We start from the raw sequence: 22,095 nt of genomic DNA, 5'->3' as shown, positions 1-22,095 counted from the left end.
CAATGGGTAATCCTGCAGAGTCACAACTTCTAACACCCTCTGGTTGCCATTTTTCACGTTCGGGGTTTTGGAGGAAGGAAAGATGACTGACTCCTTTTCATTTGTGATATTGTCTGGGAAGGGTTTGGGGCTGGAGGGACTCTGGCTTCTTGCTGTTGCTGCCGTCACTGCTGCTACCAATGCTTTTCTGCTGCAGGTGGGAAGGAGAATTCTCCCCACCTGGGAGCAGGTGACAGTCCAGGTTAGGAGCCAGTGAGCAGCAGCATCTTGCATTGCCAGAGTCAGAGCTGTGGGGGCAGCATTTCCTACGCTTGGTTCCTTCAAAGAATCAGGGGTTGGTTGCCTCTCCCTCAGGCAGAAGAGTGCAGAGCAGAGGGGCTCATCTCCAGGGGGTGTCTGTGATTGTTTCTCTGTGGTCTTGCATGTCAGAAGTTGCTACTTAGTAGCTAGCTTCTGATGCCCTGTTTCCCACCCTAGTAGAGAGGCCCCTGGCTTTGAGGTTACTATAGCTCAAACTGTCTGATAGGAGCCACTAGGACTCCCCCTTGTCCCCCAAACCCTATATCTTCTCTGGGAAAAAAAGTTATTTTTAAGGATTCCTGTAATGAAAGCAGTATTGCTAAAGACTTGGGGACAGTTCTCATTGTTTCCGCCTTAAATACTAGGTCCAGCTGTTTTTACTGTTATATAAGGGAGATGAGGGTAGAATGAAGGAGAGGCACCTGTGGAAGGTAGGCCATAGGCCAAGGTCCGTAGACCCTCTTAGGCCTGTGACCTTGAGATCTTCACCCCGTTAGAAGACAGATGGGTTCCCTGGGCCCCTAGATGCATTTGCAGTGAGACTTGTGAAATGCTGGACTTACAGGTGGTGTTTGAGTTGATTTCTGCACATTTTCTCTGGAGTAGAAATGGAGACTGGAAAGGTCGAGTCCGGTTTTGCTGGGCAGCAGGGTGGCCAGCAAAGCCAGCTGCATATCCCCAAGCACAGATAGAGTGGCAAGGGCATGTCTAGCTTACTGACCATCTGCATTGAGCTCATTCTCATTTTCTATATCTGACCTAAAGTTTCTCTCCTTGTTTCTTTTCTTCTCTTCACTTTTAAGCACAAACATAAACCATCCTTGCTACAGCCTAGAACAGTTAAGTAAACCTTTCTCACTGCCCCTAACTGTGTGTGCCATAAAGTTGCAGTGTTGTGGTGGCTCTGGGCTTCAGCGGTGTTTGCCACAGCCATCCCTGTGATAGTGCCACCCCTGCGTCCCACAGACCGGTCATCTCCATTGCTTTTGCTTTGCCCGTGGTGCTTGTTGGAGTAGATGAATAGTGTGTCTTCCTGCCTCTTCCTGCTGTCCTTTTGGGCTGTAGCGCCCACCCATTAGTTCCCAGCTGGGGGTGGGCTGACCCTGATGCAAAGGAATGTTGGAGCAGCATCCTAACTAACATTGGCTTTCCTACCAGTGTGCCCTGAGCAGCCCAAGGCAGCTGGCTGGAGGCAAAATGGCAAACTTTTGCCTGAACTGGAGAACATCATAACAAACCCCCTTCCCAATGGCTTTAGTCTGTAGTGCCTGCTAGCATGGGAGCTTTGTCTTGACTTCATTTTGATCTGCCCTGTTTCTCTCCAGCCTTAGGAATAAATCTAGAAGCTATTGTGTGGGATTTTTTTAGAAGTCTCTAAATTTTCTCAAAACTCAGTACAGCCCAGCACAAACTACTCAAGTTCTTGACCAGCCTGCTGCTTTGCTTATGTTAGTAAAAGTGATGCAGAGCTGGCTAAGGACTTGCTTTTTTAATCCTCTGTAGGAGCAGAGGCAGCCAGAGTGAGCCCTGAACCAAACACCTGTATTCCAACATTTTACACAGCAGTCTGGGCACCTTGTGCCTTGGAAAGCTGGCCACGGGTCTGCCCGAGGCTGATCTGGGTCAGGGGCTGTTACTCTTGGGGAATCCAGAATGCCATTAAGTCAGGTGCGAGAAGTCAGTCACTTGTGTGGCAACGTAGCCACCAGGTTGCTCAAAGGCGGTTCTACATAAAACCAACATATTTTGTTGTTGCTTCCAGGGCAGCAGAAGAAGCCTTTGTAAATGACATTGACGAGTCATCCCCAGGCACTGAGTGGGAACGAGTGGCCCGGCTGTGTGACTTTAACCCCAAGTCCAGCAAACAGGCCAAAGATGTCTCCCGCATGCGCTCAGTCCTCATCTCCCTCAAGCAGGCTCCCCTCGTGCACTGAAGGGCCACCCTGTGGAAACACTACGTCTGCAGTATCTTAATCCTACTCCGTGAAGCTGTTCACAGTAATTGGATTAATTATGTTGAGTTCTTTTGGACCAAACCTTTTGTCTTTAGAGTTGATCATTGTTTGTGATTGCATGTTTCCTTCAACTGTGTTCTCCCTGGCATTGAGAGAGGAGGGGGAGGCGGAGGGGAGGGAAGCCTCCCAGCAGTAGGCTCACCCTATGCTTTTGTGCATTATTCTGGAATAAATTTCTGTTTCAAACAACACAGACGAAGTTTCTTTACTGACTTCAAGATACGCTGCGATTTGGGGTGTGTACGGAAGTGTATTCTAACAGGAGCCCGTCTGGGGTGGGCAGACCGTAGTAAGACTCTGATTCTTTTTACTTAGTTCAGTGAACCTGAGTTGGGAGGGCATTGTGTCAGCTAGCCCCATAGCACGTCAGGGTCTGTGCCATCCCAAGCACATGGTTAATATTTCTATTATAAAGTGTTTCCTCTAGACCTGTGCTATCCAGTATTTACCAGGAACATGTGGCTATTTAAGTTAATTAAAAATAACATTTCTAGCCTAGCATATTTCACATGTGTAACTACATGTGGTTAGGTGGCATCTGAATGGGACAGTGCAAATTACCGAACATTCACACTGTTGCAGAAAGCTCTACTGAAAGGTGCCACAGGTGCTTCCAGGAGACTCTGCTCTATTCAGACACCAAGACATTTGTTACTTGCCCTCAGAACTTGGCATAATACCTGGCATGTTTCAGGTAATGTTCCAAGCAATTATTGACCCATATTTCAGTAATTGTCTGCTCACAGTCATCTGGTATTTCCAAGTTGGGGATTGAGTTAAACTCCTGTAATACCCTGCTCAGGATGGGGGTGTTAAGCCTTGTTATCCAGAAGGAAAGTCTTCTATGAGCATCTATAGGAAAAAAAAGTCCACTATGTCTCCCACACTAATTACATTTGGACGGGAGAGGAACTGTCATTACTTTACCTCCTACCTCCCCCCCCCAAGCCTTTAGGTTGGGCGTTTTTTTTTTTTTTTTGAGACAGAGTCTCACTTTATTGTCCTTGGTAGTGTCATGGCATCACAGCTCACAGCAACCTCAAACTCCTGGGCTTAAGCTATTCTCTTGCCTCAGCCTCCCTAGTAGTTGGGACTACAGGTGCCTGCCACAAGACGCAGCTATTTTTGTTGGTTTGTTTACAGGCTCAGGCCGATTTGAACCCACCAGCCCTGGTGTATGTGGCTGGCGCCCTAACAACTGAGCTATGGACGCCAAACCTGGCTGTGCTTTCTTTGATCTGGCCCACATTTCCAGCCTCTGCTCATTCTTCCTCTATAGTCATCTCTGATCAAGCACTCTCTATTGTTCACGGACCTTTTGTTATTATTGGGACTTGCTAATGCTATTCAAAATGTCAGAATCAGGCCCAGGTGGCTCAAGCCTATAATCTCAGCACTTGGGAGGCCGCAGCGGGTGGAACCCGAGCTCATAGGTTCATGAGACCAGCCTGAGCCAGAGTGAGACCCTGTCTCTAAAAAATAGCCGGGCGTTGTGGCTGGTGCCTGTAGTCCCAGCTATTTGGGAGGCTGAGGCAAGAGGATCACTTGAACCCAAGAGTTTCAGGTTGCTAACACGCCACGACACTCTACCAAGGGTGACCAAGTAAGACTCTGTCTCAAAAAAAAAAAAAAGGGCGGCACCTGTGGCTCAAAGGAGGAGGGCGCCGGCCCCATATACCAGAGGTGGCGGATTCAAACCCCACCCAAAAACTGCAAAAAAAAAAGTCAAAATCAATTTAAGAACTAATTCATTGCCAGGCACAGTGGCTCATGCTTGTAATCCTAGCACTTTGGGAAGACAAGGTAGGAGGATCTGAGCGAGACCCCATCTGTACAAAAAAATAGAAAAATTAATGGGCCTGTAGTTCTCACTGCTTGGGAGGCTGACGCAGGAGGGTTGCTGGAGCCCAGGAGTTGGAGGATGCAGTGAGCTATGATGATGCCACTGCACTCTAGCATGGACAACACAGCAAGACTCTGTCTTAAAAAAAAAAAAAACTAGCTCAGAAGCCAACTCCACCTTCCCTTACTCCCTTAAACTCTGATGGCTTCTACCTGGGGTAACTTACTTTTTGGTATTGTCTTGGTGCCAACCTCTGGACCAATCTTGGTTCCCACGAGATGGGCTTCTCAAGGAAAGGAGATGAGGCAGTTTTTTGTTGTATTTTTTTTTTTTTTTTTTTGAGACAGAATCTCACTGTCACCCTGGGGTTGAGTGCCATGGTGTCATAGTTCATACCAACCTCAAACTCTTGGGCTCAAGAGATCTTCTTGCCTCAGCCCCCCCAGCTGGGACTACAGGTGCCCACCATAATGCCAACTTAATTTTTAAATTTTTATTTATTTGAGACAGTCTCATTTTGTCACCCTCGGTAAAGTGCCTTGGTGTCATAGCTCACAGCAACCTCAAACACTTGGGCTTAAGCAATTCTCTTGCCTCAGCCTCCCAAGTAGCTGGGACTACAGGCACCTGCCATAACACTCGGCAATTTTTAGTGACCAGGTCTCACTCTGGCTCAGGCTGGTCTCGAACTCATGAACTCAGGCAATCCACCTGCCTCAGCCTCCCAAGAGTACTAGGATTACAGGTGTGAGCCACTGCCTGGATGACTTTTCCATTTTTAGCAGAAATGGGATCTCACTCTTGCTTCAGAATGGGACATAGGGCATTTTTAAAATGTCAACAAAATTTTTGACATTCTTCAGATCAAGAGGTGATTAGTTAATATGACAAAAGTGATACTGTGTGACTTCAAGGCTAGGTAATAAAAGGCAATGTCACTTATGGCTGCTTTGTTGGACTAAACACACTTGCTGGTATCCCTAATCCACCATATAATAAAGCTCTATCACCCTGCAGCCACCATGATGTGAGGAAACCCAAAGTAGTCCACACAGAGAGATCCTGTACCTACACGTAAGGAGATGCCAGACCAGCCAGCCTGCCCAGCTTGAGCCACTAACTACAGGTGCACAACACTCTGAGCTAGAACTTAGAGCTGCCTTTCCCAAGTTCCTGACCCATCGAAGCCACGAGAGAAAAATCAATCCTCTTGTTTTAAGATCCAAGTTTTGAGGTGGTTTGTTACACAGCAATAGTAACTTGGGATTCTTTCTGAAGGAGCTGTCTAGAGTTTCGAGGGGTGCTCAGCATTTAGTTTTCAATCTTATATCTGTGGCAAACTTGGCTTTTTCTGTCAAATTGTAACTATTTGACTATGCTTTCTATGAATATATCAATAGATTTTTTTGTTGTTAAGAAAGCAATAATAGATGCCTTAAGGAAGTTGCATAACCTTCAAAAAGCAAGCAGTGCAACTTTAAATCTCTTCCGGGAAGGGAAATGCTTTTAGCTAGTGAGTTAAGAACAAAACAAAATACAACAATGTTAGGATTTCAAGAAACAAATGTATTCTTATCTTATAATTTACCTTGGAACAGTACCATAAAAATATTTACATTAAAATAAATTAACATGCAGTTATTTATTTAATGATATGTAATAATTTATGTTGGAATATATTAGCCTTTCTGTGAATTCAGTAAAAACAAAGATTTGGTTTTAGATTCAGTACCATCCTTTCAAATATTTGGTATGAAAGGTGGTAGCTATGCAGTTATTCTGTGTACAAAGCGGTTATTTAGACTTCACCAAGAAATAATTGATGCCTCTTTATGGTTCATCATCTTGCCCCAGATACGGACAAGACACAGAGCATCTAAGCTTCCTTCCCAGGAATCACCATGGAATGTTTGAACAATAATTAGGCCCTGGGGATTATTTATGGACTGGTAGAGTTCTCAGAATCTGCCAACTTTTCTTTTTCATATTAACCCATCAGGAAGGAAGTAGTTCAAATGCAATATAGATTCCTTCAGCTTATTTTATGTGCTAACACTGAAACAATACATTGTAGAAACCTTCATTTTCCTAAAGTAGAAAACAATCTGAAAAATATATGCATATACTTTTTAGATCATCTAAAAGTACCAATAAAAACCTGTCACTAGATTAAATACTGCACTGGCAAATCTCCATAGCAGAAAGGAACATTTGAGTAAATCACAGCTGAGGGACAGATCAAGAAGACATGAAGTCATTTGCAAATCAGATATTAAAGTTTTTGGTGGCCTACGGTAAATTAGAATACAGTAGCATTTTGAAAGTGTTTTCGAAATGAGAGGTTGTACATCTTAGCAGAAGAATTAAAAAAACTCACTAGCCCCTATCGTAGCTTTAGCTACCTCACTTAAACACACTAAATTCTTTAAAATAGGAATTAAAACATCCACCTCACAGGATGAGAGAATCTAGGACAATGTATATGAAACTCCTAGTTCAGAGCCTGGCATACAGTAGGCACATAATAAATGACAGCAGAAAGTATTTCTTCCAGGTTGCAATTTTTTTTTCTTTTTTGGAGATAGTCTTTCTCTGTTGCCCCAGCTAGAGTACAGTGACATCACGGCTCACTGCAGCCTCAAACTTCTAGGCTCAAGCGATCCTCCCTGTACCCATCTAGGACTATAGATAGGCACACACCAACTTGCCAAGATAACTTTTCTATTTTTAGTAGAGATGGGGTCTTGCTCTTGCTCACATTGGTCTTGAACTCCTAAGCTCAAGCAATCCTCCTGCCTTAGCATCCCATAATACTAGGAGTACAGGCATGAGACATCATGCCTGGCCCAGGTTGCAATTAATAGCCAGAACTTTGCCTTTTATATTTTGATACCAGTGAAAGCAGAGATTATTTATTTAGCCAGAGTCACAGATCTGGGGTATAGTTATATACAAACACTGACTCAATAAACACTCTAGAGTCATATTCAACATAAGAGGAAAAGCTATTAAAGGGAGAGGTGTCTGCTGGTCAGTGGGAAAGATCCTTTTGGGACAGTTAATCTCCTTTCAGAGGTTGTAAGTCCTAGTGGCTTCTCAGCCACTGTCCCTAAGAAGATAAGGACAAGGTCTCTAAGACCACTGTAATTCAGATCCCTGGTCCAAGGACTCTTACTAATTCTGCTGGACTAATAACATCTTTCAACACATGACATTTGGGAGTGACAGGAATGTCCAATGTCTTGATTGTAGTGATGGTTTCTCAGGTATATACATACCTCAAAGTTTATCAAATTGTCCACTTTAAAAAAATACCCCAATAGGGTGGCGTCTGTGGCTCAGTGAGTAGGGTGCCAGCCCAATATACCAAGGGTGTCAGGTTCGAACCCGGTCCCAGCCAAACTGCAACAAAAAATGGCTGGGCATTGTGGTGGGCACCTTAAGTCCCAGCTACTCGGGAGGCTGAGGCAAGAGAATCGCCTAAGCCCAAGAGCTGGAGGTCTCTTAAAAAAAAAAAAAAAAAAAAAAACCAATAAAGTTGTTAAAACAGAAAATGTTCTTAAGCCTTTCCTGGTAAAATTTCCTTCTGTTCCCTTGCCTGGATTTCTGTGACGAGTTTGGGGTGAGAGAATGAAGGATTATTTTTTATTTCATATATATATATATCTTTTTTTTTTTGAGATAGAGTCTCACTTTTTCTCTGTATAAGAGGGGACATCATAGCTCACAGCAACCTGAAACACTTGGGCCCAAATGATCCTTTTGCCCCAATTTTTCCTTTTTTTTTTTTGTAGAGACAGAGTCTCTACGGGTACGGACGTACCCGTACCGTCCTCTGGTAGAGTGCCGTGGCGTCACACGGCTCACAGCAACCTCTAACTCTTGGGCTTACGCGATTCTCTTGCCTCAGCCTCCCGAGCAGCTGGGACTACAGGCGCCCGCCACAACGCCCGGCTATTTTTTTGTTGCAGTTTGGCCGGGGCTGGGTTTGAACCCGCCACCCTCGGCATATGGGGCTGGCGCGCTACTCACTGAGCCACAGGTGCCGCCCCTTGCCCCAATTTTTCATTTTTAAAGAGACGAGGTCTCACTCTTGCTTAGACTGTTCTTAAACTTGCTCATCTCACTTTGTCACCTTCAATAGAGTGCCGTGGTGTCATAGCTCACAGAAACCTCAAAGTCTTGGGCTCAAGTGATCCTCTTGCCTCAGCCTCCCGAGTAGCTGGGACTACAGGCGCCCGCCACAACGCCCGGCTATTTTTAGAGATGGGCTCTCATTCTTGCTTAGGCTGGTCTCACACTTCTGAGCTGAAGCAATCCACCCGCCTCAGCTCCCAGAATGGTAGTATTACAGGTGTGAGCCACCATGCCCAGCCCTAGGAGGAAGAATTACTAATTCCAACTCCAAGACGAGGCTCACATTTCAAGCAAGGTCTTCAGGTCCAACTGGTACATGAGTAAGCACAGTCCTAAGACTTCCTTGTCTTCCTCGTGTAGCTCCTTTGGGCATGGAATATTGTGACTAGAACTTAGAGTATCTGTGCTAAAATGACTCCTATAGGAAAATATCAGAAAGAGTAGCATCTACAAAAATGGGGGGGAGGGTAAAGGTGACTTGAGAAGAGGAAACAAAGAACTAGAACACTTCTTTGCCAAAGTCGGCTGCAGTTAATACCAAATTTGCTTTTTAAGACGTGCTCATCTCAAAGACAAGAAGTTGATTCCACTAGGGAGCTCTTGAGTCTCGTCCCTGTTTTTGTTCCCAGAAGGCTAGTAGATCCTGCGAGTGGTGTAGTCCAGAACCATGCTGGCAGCACCTAGCAGGGCCGGGTCAACCAAATCTGAAACCACCACGTCCACATCCTGCACTGAGGACAAGGCCTGCTGGCGGATGACGTCTTTGACAATGTGGATATAGTGACTGGCCAGGACTCCAGAGAGGATCACAAGGGAAGGATTCATGGTGTGGAGGATGTTCACAACTCCAAGACCCAAAGCTGTTCCAGCTGTAAGAAAATAAAAAATACGTTTACAGGAGGAGAGCTAAATCAAAAACAGCAAAGAGGAAGGCAGAGCAAGCTGGAGGCCAGAAATGGTAAAGTACAGTCACACTATTCAATGGGAAGCAATATTGTAAAAACTATTCATGATTTGGCCTGGTGCCTGTGGCTCAAGCAGCTAAGGCACCAGCCACATACACCAGAGCTGGCGGGTTTGAATCCAGCCCAGGCCTGCCAAACAGCAATGATAACTGCAACCAAAAAAGGGTCGGGCATTGTGGCGGGCGCCTCCAGTCCCAGCTACTTGGGAGGCTGAGGCAAGAGAATCGCTTGGGCCCAGGAGTTGGAGGTTGCTATGAGCTGTGATGCCACGGCACTCTACTACCTAAAGCAGTGGTTTTCAACCTTCCTAATACCACGGCCCTTTAATACAGTTCCTGTGGGTTGCAACCCACAGGTTGAGAACCACTGACAGCTAGGGTGACAGCTTAAGGCTCTGTCTCAAGAACAAACAAACAAACAAAAAAAAACCTGTTCATGATTTAATATTAAAATGAAAAAATGATCTTGTGAAAAAAAATCAGGGTATAAAGTTGTACATATTATGCTGTATGATCTCAACTATGAAAGAAAAAGAATAGAAAAAATGAATAGAGGAGCTGGGCGCAGTGGTCATAAACTTTGGGAGGCCAAGGTGGTCATTTCAGGTCAGGAGTTCAAGGTCAGCCTAGGCAACATAGCAAGACCTGTTCTTTACAAAAATAAGAAAACTTAGCCAGGTGTGGTGGCACATGCCTGTAGTCCTAGCTACTTGGGAGGCTGAGGCAGGACGGTCACTTGTGCCCAGGAGTTTGAGGCTACAGTGAGCCATGATGCTATTGCACTCTAGCTTGGGCAACACAGTGAGACTTTGTCTCTTAAAAAAAAAAAAAGAAGAAGAAGAAGAAGAATGATTGGGAGAAGAAGAATCATTGGGAATGATTGGGAGTAATAATAGTTACTAGTTAATAGTAACTATTAACAGTAAAACTGATCTTTTTCATATAACTCTCCCTGTATTTCTCTAAATTTCCTATAAAATGAACAAGCACCAAATGCCTGTTTTAAAAAGGCGTGCTACCAAATAAATAACCTTGAATGCGGTTGCCTTTCTCTAAGTAGAAAAAATACCTCTGAACAGATCCTATAGAACACTGGTCACTGAGGGAAGCAAGGTCTTTGGGAGAGGTGGGGTCCCAGGAGGTCTGAGGCCACCCCCTGGGATGGCCACCAGGAGCCACAGGCTCACCTGTTCTTAAGATGCTCTGGGCCTTTGCGTTGCCGAGTTTTGCAGCCTGTATGAGGTGGAGTGCACCCACTGCTTCGTCTTTTGGCACTGACATCCCTTCCACCAAGAGCAAGTCCTCTGTTTGAGCAGAGTGAGAAAGAGAAGCGGTCAGTCATCAGTGAGCTGTGGGCAGCCCTGTAGGGAGGCTGAGCTTACGCTAGGCCTGTGGACAGCGAGCTCGTAAGCGGGAAGACAGTGATCCCTTTTCACAATTGCAAAGCTTTTTATCATTCACAAATGTCCACATACATTGTTCCCAAAGCCTCTGTTGCCCTGTTGCTGCTTGGCTATCCATAATCCAGAGGGTCCTGAAAGACCCTCAAATCTGACTACCACCTCCTACCCCTCTGACTACTTCACTTCTCACTTCCAGTAACAGAGAGAGTTCTTGAAGTGTTCTTCCCCCAAATTACCAGCTCCTCCCACATTCAGTTCCCTCCTCGTCCATTCCCGGTTCAATGCTACACTCCTTGCCAGTGCTCCACATCCCAGGGCAGGCAGCGAGGCCAGTGCCCTGCATCCCGTGGCAAGTAGGAGGGCCAGTGCCCTGCATCCCGGGGCAGGCAGCGAGGCCAGTGCCCAGCATCCCGGGGCAGGCAGCGAGGTCAGTGCCCCGCATCCCGGGGCAGGCAGCGAGGCCAGTGTCCCGCATCCCGGGGCAGGCAGCGAGGCCAGTGCCCGGCATCCCGGGGCAGGCAGCGAGGCCAGTGCCCAGCATCCCGGGGCAGGCAGCGAGGTCAGTGCCCCGCATCCCGGGGCAGGCAGCGAGGCCAGTGTCCCGCATCCCGGGGCAGGCAGTGAGGCCAGTGCCCGGCATCCCGGGGCAGGCAGCGAGGCCAGTGCCCAGCATCCCGGGGCAGGCAGCGAGGTCAGTGCCCCGCATCCCAGGGCAGGCAGGGAGGCCAGTGCCCTGCATCCCAGGGCAGGCAGGGAGGCCAGTGCCCCACATCCCGGGGCAGGCAGCAGGGCCAGTGGTTGAGGAACAAGCACAAGCCTGGATTTAGTTCTAGTTCTGCCACATCTGCATGACCCTGACCATAGCACTTCACCTCTGTACGTTCCTCTGTTCTAGATGAGGACAGTAAAGCCTACCCTTGCAGGATTATTTTAGGGATTAAATGAGATAATGGGCATAAATTATTTAGTTAAGTACTGGCTAGAGTAAATACTAAGTAAATGGTAGTGTTTCTGTGGCTGTCTGTAGTCCTGTCTCTGCCAGTCAGCAGCTCAGATCAATCTGCTTCCCACTCTGCTGTTACACTGGCTCCAAAGGAAGGAAACCCCTGACCATGCACACTGCTGTCTAGACACCAGCGGTCTCCTGCCTTCTCTGGGCCCCACAGCTTCCCGGGCCAGGTCTCCCTCCTCATGTTCTCTTTTACCACTTCCTCAACCCTCCCACCCCTCCACCAGCACATTTCTACCCTTCTTACCACTCAGACAAAGGGTCCTTCCTGCCCTCCATAGACTCAATAGCATCTGCACGTCTCCAGGCTCCAGGGCTTCCCTCGGGCCCTCTGCCTGGCTGTGCAGGGACCCTCCTGCCGCAGCTCCACATTCTGCCTCCTGCGTTCTCAGCCTTTGCCTCCATTCCCACTATCTCCTTTCCCTCAGCGAATTCTGACAAATTGGTTTTAGAGGCAAAAATTTACTTCTTTCATGAAGCACAGATAGCCCGTACACACAGGACATAATCATAAACAGATACACAATGTATCTATGTTATAAAAGTTTCAGGACAGAGGAGTGACTAGGAAAAAAACACCTGAAAAGGCTCCTTAGGGGTTAATGACAACAAGATTGAAAAACATTGTTTTAGTAGCTTCAGATAACATCCTCGTGGCCAAAGCCGATGAACTTTAATGACTTTCTCTAACTCAGGTCAGCTCAAGACGTTGCTGACCACTCTCTCCTTGAAACTTTCTCCCTTTGTTGGCTTCCGTGACATCTCCCTATTCTGGTCTTTCCTCCCATCTCTTGCCCTCCCTGCAGACGCTGGTGTTCTCAAGATTCTATCCTTGATTCCATGTCCTGCCTCTCGTCAGGGTTTCAGTCACAGGTCTAACTGCCCCCTCTCTGCTAACAGCTCCTGAGCGACAGGCCCCTGAACCCGGCAACCTCCTAGGCATTTCCACCTGCTGTCCACAGGCGCCCAACCACCCACTTCCACCCATTCCTGCTGCTCTCCCACGTTCAACCCTAGGCTCAGAAGCCTGGAAGGCACTTTAGAACTATCCCGCTTAAAGTCAGCCTCCATTCACCCACATTCCCCAACACCTCCCAAAACAAAAAGTTACAGTTTCGTGAAAAATCTCTAAAAATTCAGACGATGAATTTTCTCTAAAAATATTTAATGACTTCTCCCTTACCTGCTGGTCCTGCTTCCTCTTGCTCACTACACCTTGCCTTGCCCTTCACACACCACCACTGCTTCCATGCCTCCAAGAGCTCCTGCGAACGTCCTAACTTGTCTGGTTAATTCTACCCATCCTTTGACTCTCTGCCCCAGGACAGCCCCTGGCACTCCCTCCCCTGGGCAGAGAAGGCAGGGAATGAACTTTGGTTTCCTTCTTACAAGCATCTATCTATATATCCTTTGGCCATCATTCTCATTGCACTTGGCACACTGCATTGCAGTGGTATTAAATGATTCTCTTGCATTAGACAAGAAACTATTTTGACTTTCATAACATGTCCAGAAACAGCTTTAATTCAAATAAATCTATCAGAGTTCAAAAACTATAACATATTCATCCATTTATTTCTTTGTTAAAATGTGTAGTAAACACTTCTGCTAGTGGCTGAGAAAACAAATATGAGAGAAATCTTCCCTGTTATCTTGGAACCCTAAACCCCTGCCCATCTCCCCCCCTGGAGAGGAACAGTGTTACTCTGGGTCAGGACCAAGGCTGCTGTGGAGCTCCAGATGAGAGAACCCTGCTCTTCCTCTAACAAGTGAAAAGGTTAAAAGCTCTGGCTTCAGCATTTAGCTCCCTTTGGAATTTCTACTTCAAAGTACTTATCTACCATTTGGTTACTTAATTCCACAAAAGACAGATACCAACCATCATGTAGCTTTTTTGCTTCCCTCTGCAAGGCCATTCCAGAGGCATAGGCTTCAATACACCCATGGCTTCCACAGGAACAATCTGGCCCATCCAGAGACACAACAAGGTGGCCAAGTTCTGCAGCACAGAAGGAGCTTCCATGGATCAATTCATGCTGATGGATGATTCCACCACCAATTCCTACAGTGAGAGATAAAAATCACTGAGGTGGCTCTTTATCTGAAACAGAAAACTATGACGCAGCCATGCCTCATCTGTTTAGCAAAGCTTTGGATGTGGGGTTCTATGTTACGCCTACTTTTCTAGATAGCTGAAAAATTTGGTGCTTAGTAAGCACCAAATTTTCTTTGGCAGGTTCTAGATGGAAATATTTTTAGTAGATCTGATGCTCTGTGTCACATCTGCTTGGCTCACTATGATTTCAAACACAGCTGTGGTGGACAGTGTGGGGCAGGCTCAAACTCCCCTTGTGTTCACAATATGTGTACCCAGCTCAACCACACATCTTCCTATACCAAGGTCTCCTCTAACACCGAAGCGAGAGTCCAGTCAGCCATGTACACACGGTACCTAGAGACAACCCTCAACCAAGAAGAGACCAGAGCCAGCAGATCCAAGTAGACAATTCTGGATGGTGCCCTGTAGGCTTCTTGGGAGGTTCTGGAAATTTTCACTCCCCATTGCCCTCGAGGCAACTTCAGTAATGTATTCTTTAATGTCTTTGTTCCTGTTCTGCTTTACTGTTCCCCCTCCCGTCCTCCTATTTCTCAGAATGATTTCCAAAAGAAAATCCTTGTACCTAAATCCTTGTCTCAGGCTCTGCTTTGAGGGAAACCCAAGATAAACAATCCGATTTTCAAATTTATCACACACCACCTGCTTTCCGAAGCACAGAATAAAATATGATTTGACCTCTTCTTGATGCCACCCATGTCTAAAAATCTATGGTTCATTAATTACACAAATCAATGACTATCTTCTGTTACAGAGTTTACAAGTTACTAAGGAGTAAAGGGTATTTTGCCTTAGAAGGCTCTACTTTTTTTTTTTTTTTTGTAGAGACAGAGTGTCACTTTATGCCCTTCGGGTAGAGTGCCATGGCATCACACAGCTCACAGCAACTTCCAACTCCTGGGCTTAAGCGATTCACTTGCCTCAGCCTCCCGAGTAGCTGGGACGACAGGAGCCCGCAACCCTGCCCAGCTATTTTTTGGTGGCAGTTCAGCCGGGGCCGGGTTTGAACCCGCCACCCTCGGTATGTGGGGCCGGCGCCTTACCGACTGAGCCACAGGCGCCGCCCAGAAGGCTCTACTTTTAAGAGTTGTCCTGCTATCTACCACTTCTTGTAGCATCTGTTCCTCAACCCCAACCCTTCTGCTCTGAGCTAAGTCCATCCTGCCACTAAAGCAATGAATAAACGGGCAAAACTGTCAGAATCAACTTTTTTTGGATTCTGGGAACTAACCAAAAGTTTACAACAATTAGGAGAACACATAATTTAAAAAAGAAAAAGAAAAAAACCTGGCTAATCTTGATAAGAGAGCTTTCTGGTATTTTAACTTACCATGGTCTCTCTCCAGCTTGATAGCAGTGACCCTGAACAAGCCCATATTCCCAGTATTGGTGTAGAGACACCAGTCTGCACACCAGTACCTGGGGGAGCAGGATGAACTTATACTCAAAAAAATTATGGTTCAGTGTTTGTTTTGATCTACCTGATAGCTGCCTGGAGGACCAGTTCAGAGGGCTTGTTTTATTTCCCTGAACTGGGGACTATCCCAGTGCTGCTCAAGGGTTGAAGGTTGAGGGATGGGGCGGTGCCTGTGGCTCAATCGGTAAGGCGCCGGCCCCATATGTGGCTCAATCGGTAAGGCGCCGGCCCCATATACCGAGGGTGGTGGGTTCAAACCCGGCCCCGGCTGAACTGCAAACCAAAAAATAGCTGGGCATTGTGGTGGGCGCCTGTAGTCCCAGCTACTCGGGAGGCTGAGGCAAGAGAATCGCTTCAGCCCAGGAGATGGAGGTTGCTGTGAGCTGTGTGATGCCACGGCACTCTACCGAGGGTGATAAAATGAGACTCTGTCTCTACAAAAAAAAAAGGTTGAGGGATGGGGGTTTGTCAAGAACATTTGAAGGTAAAAGGTGTTAGTCTCTGCTGCCTAGAGTAAAGGCTAATAGTTTTTATAATAAATAGATGCATATAATAGATGAGCCAAAAAGACCAGGAGGGAAAGCTGTGAAATGAGAAACTTTGGGGAATAAGAGCTTTGAATAGTTCTGACAACTTCCTGGGAATTTAAAAGCAACATGCATGCCTAGGCTGGGCACATGCTCTTTTAAGAGTTGCCTAAAGCCGGGTGTGGTGGCTCACACCTGTAGTCCCAGCGCTGTGGGAGGCCGAGGCGGGTGGACTGTCTGAGCTCAGACGTTCAAGACCAGTATGAGCAGCAGTGAGCCAGAGTAAGACCCCGTCTCTACTAACAACATCAAAACCAGCCAGCACGGCCAGAGGAAGAAGAATATCAACAAAAAAGGAGTACTTCAAACAAAGAAGAATGAACAAGCACACTGAAATTAAAAATAAAAAAAATAAATTAAAAAAAAAAAGAGTTGCCTAAGAAGGTCCTAAGCTCTCACCTGAGGCTCACCCTCAGGCTCTACTGAAGCAGGAAGTGAAAGCTGAGGCAAAGCTATAACTGCCTAAGTGGTGAAGACATGCCCCAACAGACATTCTACCACCTAAAGCAGCCTTCCCCTGCCAGCTTACCTGTGCCTGTGATAAGTGTAACAAAGTTTTCCAGTCCCTTTCCTTGGCCAAATTTCCTTTCTGCAAGGGCGGCACAGTTGCCGTCATTGTCCACCCACACAGGGAGATGCAAAGTGTCAGACAGAGGGGTCCTGAGATCCACAGAGTTCCACTCTTGGATCAGTTTGGTTGAATGCAACACAATTCCTTCCCGAGGATTTACACGGCCACCTGTGGAAATGCCTATGCTCCACAAACACAAGGAAAATAATTCCGATTAGTAATCATAGGAAAGTATGCCAACTTTCTTGGCTCAGAACATAAATTTGTTCACCCCAGATCTCCTATGACAAACATTACCAAGGACTTCAAGGAAATACCAGGTAGTTCTGAGCTAAATCTGCACCTAACAGATTTGTAGAGCTATCAATATTTCTCCTAAAGCCGAGCGCGGTGGCTCATGCCTATAATCTTAACACTCTGGGAGGACGAAGAGGGTGGATTGAGCTCAGGAGTTTGAGACCAGCCTGAGCAAGAGCAAGACCCTGTCTCTAAAACTAGCTGGGAATTGAGGTGGTCACCTGTAGTCCCAGCTACTTGGGAGGCTGAGGCAAGAGAATTGCTTGAGCCCAAAGTTTGAGGTTGCTATGAGCTATGACATCACAGCACTCTACCAAGGCTGACAAAGTGAGACTCTGTCTCAAAAAAAAAAGAAAGAAAGAAAGAAAAATTAGCCAGGCATTGTGGCAGGTGTCTCCCACCTACTCGGGAGGCTGAGGCAAGAGGATCTCTGAAGCCCAAGAGTTTGAGGTTGCTATGAGCTATGATGATGCCATGGCACTCTACCCAGAGATGGAGTGAGACTCTATCTCCAAAAAAAAACTCCAAATTTTTCCCACAATACTTGTTGGCACCCCAGAAAGACTCCATGTTTGGAGCCCACAGACAGGACCTGGAGCCATCTATACACAGGGCACACACGGACTTCACATTCAGTCATATATCAGAACCTAGTAGATTTTGTACATTAAAATGAACATTGCTTGCATATATAATTTGTAATCTTACCTACTCCCAAAATCCTGCAGTTCAGTTTTACAGCTTCTGCTGCAGCTTCCACACACATCTGTAGGATTAAATTAATCCTCTCTTCATAGGTTTTAGGATTGAACTGAGTATACTTTTTAACTATTTCACCCTAAAAGAGAAAAAACAAGATCTGTCTCACTGGTCTTATTAAGGAGCATACTATGAATCTTTTGATCTTTTTCACAATAAAGACATTGCTATAGGACAGTACAACAATCTTAGATTACTGTTCCTGGGGGGAGCCACTACCTCTGGGCCAGCTCTAGGATAAAATCCAGTACTTTCTGGGAATCTGCCCTGATATAGAACTATTGAAGCAGGGATACTCCACAGCCTACAAGATATGCCCTGTTCTTAAGCTTAAAGTGAATATTGGCTAATTTGAATCAAATTCAAATTAAAAGGTCATATTTTACTCTTTTAGGCTGACAAAATTTTCCTGCTTAAATACTGAGGCAACTAAATAATTATCCTAAGTAGCTGAGCTTTAATCATCTCAGGTAACTGAAGCCAAAAATGGTATGGCTATTCTATTTACTCAGTCAGTTTCCATGTTGGGTTGGGCGAGGTGGCTCACGCCTGTAATCCCAGCACTCTGGGAGGTCAGGCCAGAGGATCACTTGAGCTCAGGAGTTCCAGACCCGCCCAAGCAAGAGTGAGACTCCATCACTGCTAAAAACAGAAAAATTAGACTGGCGTAGGGGTTGCGCACCTATAGTCTCAGTTACTCGGGAGGCTGAGGCAGGAGGATCACTTAAACTGGGAGTCTGAGGTTGCTGTGAGCTATGATCATGCCACCGTACTTCAGCCTGGAGTAACAGAGACTCTATCTCAAAAAATAAAATAAAACCCCAAAATTTCCATTCTGGCTGTCACAAATACCCCCTTGTTTAAATTACTGTGCTTTGTGAAATGTTTTAATACCAAACAGGGATAGACTCTCCTAATTACTCTTGTTTTTGCATTTTTTTCTTTGTGTGTCTCACTTGTATACTGTATTAAATACATTTAAGAATAGTATTGTTAGGCCGGGCATGGTGGCTCACGCCCGTAATCCCAGCACTTGGGAGGCCAAGGCGGGTGGATTGCCCTGAGATCAGGGGTTTGAGACCAGCCTGAGCAAGAGCAAGACCCTGTCTCTAAAAATAGCCCACTGTTGTGGTGGGCACCTGTAGTCCCAACTACTCGGGAGGCTGAGACAAGAGAATCACTTAAAACCAAGAGTTTGAGGTTGCTGCGAGCTATGATGCCATAGAACTCTACCGAGAGCAAGAAAATAAGACTCTGTCTCAAAAAAAAAAAAAATAATGTTGTTAAGTTTTTAAAAATTCCACTGTAAGTTACAATAATTTTAATTAAACTTCTAAAAATATCCCACTGAAGTGTTGATCTGAATTATGTCAAACCTATAATCCAGTTTGGAAAGTGCTAACCTTTTTAAAATACTCAGCACTTCCATGCAGAACATTTTTTTGAGCCTTTATATTTTACAGTAAAATTTTATAATTTTCTTTATGTACATCTTTCTGGTTTCAATTATTCTTAGGAGTTTTTGTTCCTGTTGTTCTGTATAGGCTCTCTTCTTTTATATTCTTTAGTTATAAATGGGTTTTTATATATCAAATATAGGGAGGGGCTAAAACTGTCACTAAAGATTGTCATTAAAAATAAACCTACAGGGGCGGCGCCTGTGGCTCAGTGAGCAGGGCGCCGGCCCCATATACCGAGGGTGGCGGGTTCAAACCTAGCCCTGGCCAAACTGCAACAAAAATAAAAAGCTGGGCGTTGTGGCGGACGCCTGTAGTCCCAGCTACTCGGGAGGCTGAGGCAGGAGAATCGCCTAAGCCCAGGAGTTGGAGGTTGCTGTGAGCTGTGTGACGCCACGGCACTCTACCGAGGGCAATAAAGTGAAACTGTCTTTACAAAAATAAATAAATAAATAAATAAATAAATAAAATAAATAAACCTACAGCCTCGGCGCCTGTGGCTCAAGTGGCTAAGGCGCCAGCCACATACACCTGAGCTGGCGGGTTCGAATCCAGCCTGGGTCCACCAAACGACAATGACGGCTGCAACCAAAAAATAGCTGGGCATTGTGGCGGGCACCTGTAATCCAGTGACTTGGAAGGTGGAGGCGAGAGAATTGCTTGAGCCTAGGAGTTGGAGGTTGCTGTGAGTTTGATGCCACAGCACTCTACCCAGGGTGACAGCTTGAGGCTCTGTCTCAAAAATAAAATAAAATAAAAGCACAATGGTGCTTCTCCACCTTTATTATACATCAGAATCATCTGGGCAGCTTTATCAAATATCAGTACCCGTTTCCATCCCCGGCGATCCCAATTCAATCAGTCGAAAGTGGGAACCAGGCATTTTTATGTTTTTTAAGCTTCCAGATAAGGCTTAAATTATGTACAAGCAGCATCAATAAACACTCACCTAAAGGAAAACTCAAATCTTTGCCGGCAATTTCATGTAAGTAAAAAATTATTGATACTTACATATTTATCATATTATCCATCTACTTTACTCAACTGTCTTATTAACCTTACAAGCTAGATTTGTTCATATTGTCTATAAATAATACTTTTTGTTTTATCCTGTCAATAATCTCCCTTTTTAAAAAATTTTTTTATAATCTCCATTTTTGCTATTCCTCTCTCTATTCCCTTCTTAACATCCAGAACTATGTTAGACAATATTGCAGAAAACATTCTTTTTTTTCTTTTTTATTTCAATAGGAATGCCTGTAGAATTTCACCATGAAGAAAGCTGTTAGAATAAATAATCTTGGGTGGCGCCTGTGGCTCAAGGAGTAGGGCACCAGTCCCATATGCCGGAGGTGGCAGGTTCAAACCCAGCCCCAGCCAAAAACCACAAAAAAAAAAAAAAAAGAATAAATAATCTTTTTGTTTTGTTTTGTTTTGTTTTTAATTTTGGCCGGGGCTAGGTTTGAACCCGCCACCTCCAGCATATGGGACCCGCGCCCTACTCCTGAGCCACAGGCGCCGCCCAGAATAAATAATCTTTATGTTAAGAAAATATTTTTCTGGGCGGCGCCTGTGGCTCAGTGAGTAGGGTGCCAGCCCGATGTGCCGAGGGTGGCAGGTTCAAACCCAGCCCCGGCCAAACTGCAACAAAAAAAAAATAGCCGGGCGTTGTGGCGGGCGCCTGTAGTCCCAGCTGCTCGGGAGGCTGAAGCAAGAGAATCACATAAGCCCAAGTGTTGGAGTTTGCTGTGAGCCGTGTGACGCCACGGCACTCTACCCGAGGGCGGTACAGTGAGACTCTGTCTCTACAAAAAAATATATATATATTTTTCTTAGGATTTTATAAGAATATTTATTATTAGCTCAGTGTCTGTAGCTCAATGGTTAGGGCATCAGCCACATACACTGGAGCTGGTGGTTCGAATCCAGCCCGGAGCTGCCAAACAACAAGGACAACTACAACCAAAAAATAGCCAGGCATTGTGGTGGGCACCTGTAGTCCCAGCTACTTGGGAGGCTAGGGCAAGAGAATTGCTTAAGCCCAAGAGTTTGAGGTTGCTATGAGCTGTGATGCCACAGCACTCTACCCAGAGACTCTGCCTCAAAAAAAATAAAAAAATAAAAAGAATTATTCATTATGGGAAGCCTTTTAGCTTTTCGTAAGAAAATTATGTTTTGCTTTTCCTCATTTGACCTGATGATATTAACAAATTTACTATACCGTGGGTGCAGTACCTACGCATGAGTTTAAAATCTTTGCTATTTCTTGCGGACTTTGACATTATACATTTACAATATTTCAACAATTTTTCTAGTCAGTTTGTTCTTCCTCATTAAGCCATTCAAGATCATTTACCATGGACAGTTGGTTATTTTTTATTTTTTTATTTTTTGTGGTTTTTGGCCGGGGCTGGGTTTGAACCCGCCACCTCTGGCATATGGGACTGGCGCCCTACTCCTTGAGCCACAGGCACCGCCCGACAGTTGGTTATTTTTATGAAGGTTCTCTCAACCTGGCACATTGTGCTGACAGTGTGATTAACAGGTTGAAGGTACTCAGTTAAGAACAGAACTGTAAAAATACAAAATGGAGAACCCACACAACCGATCATGTTCTAGAGAAGAGGCAACTCCCCTCACCACTGGCAGAAACCCTCATCTGGTAGTGATAATAACCAGCATACTCCACACTCCAAACTGTCACCAAGTATAGACTTTTAGACCTCCTGTGTGGCAAAAGCCCAGCTCTGATGCCTACAGGGGTCTCCCCATTATCAACTCCTTAGGTTCCCTGAGAATTTACTTCTTTGAAATATAAATGATTAATAACATAGTGTGATAAACATTGTAATGGATCCAAAAGTCAATACTCTGGGCAAATGATTCCAAGCTCCTGTGTATGTTTTCAATCCTACCTTCCAACTACACTTATTAAAAAATTAATTATTCAGATGGGATATAAAGTTAAGAGCTTAGGAGTTATTTATTTTACCTTCATGCTGACAATTGCAACTCGAAGGTTTGTCCCACCAAGATCAACAGCCAAAGCACTTAGAGTTTCAAGAATATGGTCAATATCTTGAGAGATATTCTCCTTCACAGGAGGAAAGCAGAATTTCTTTTGCAGTGGCTCTTGAAGATCAATAGATTTTAGAAACTTCAAAATCCTTGGAACAGCATTTCCATCCCCATATATCTTCGAACTGCAATATCAATAAGT

At 45.3% G+C, this 22,095-nt stretch overlaps 2 protein-coding genes across 5 annotated transcripts in view; one reads left to right on the top strand and one right to left on the bottom strand.

The window, feature by feature from the left end:
• Positions 1–2,502, top strand: part of CLTA (clathrin light chain A) — a 29,693-nt gene extending 27,191 nt beyond the window's left edge. For 2 of the 3 annotated variants that reach the window (XM_053568870.1, XM_053568880.1), the window contains 2 exons: positions 1,104–1,139; positions 2,063–2,502. In XM_053568870.1, the coding sequence (XP_053424845.1) occupies positions 1,104–1,139; positions 2,063–2,234 (208 nt within the window). In that variant the 3' untranslated portion in view covers positions 2,235–2,502. The remainder of the gene's footprint in view (positions 1–1,103; positions 1,140–2,062) is intronic. The other variant, XM_053568890.1, reaches the window with a different exon arrangement.
• The window catches only part of GNE (glucosamine (UDP-N-acetyl)-2-epimerase/N-acetylmannosamine kinase), a 97,084-nt gene that overhangs the window by 14,759 nt on the left and 60,230 nt on the right, over positions 1–22,095 (bottom strand). For both annotated transcript variants that reach the window (XM_053568764.1, XM_053568773.1), the window contains exons 7-12: positions 21,868–22,078; positions 17,368–17,497; positions 16,321–16,542; positions 13,551–13,733; positions 10,447–10,563; positions 5,721–9,164 (exon numbers count right to left, since the gene is read on the bottom strand). In XM_053568764.1, coding sequence (XP_053424739.1) covers positions 8,929–9,164; positions 10,447–10,563; positions 13,551–13,733; positions 16,321–16,542; positions 17,368–17,497; positions 21,868–22,078 — 1,099 coding nt within the window. In that variant the 3' untranslated portion in view covers positions 5,721–8,928. The remainder of the gene's footprint in view (positions 1–5,720; positions 9,165–10,446; positions 10,564–13,550; positions 13,734–16,320; positions 16,543–17,367; positions 17,498–21,867; positions 22,079–22,095) is intronic.

Source organism: Nycticebus coucang, chromosome 2 (genome assembly GCF_027406575.1).
Source record: "Nycticebus coucang isolate mNycCou1 chromosome 2, mNycCou1.pri, whole genome shotgun sequence".
In the NCBI taxonomy this organism is placed as follows: domain Eukaryota; kingdom Metazoa; phylum Chordata; class Mammalia; order Primates; family Lorisidae; genus Nycticebus; species Nycticebus coucang.
This window is presented reverse-complemented; position numbering and strand designations above follow the sequence as displayed.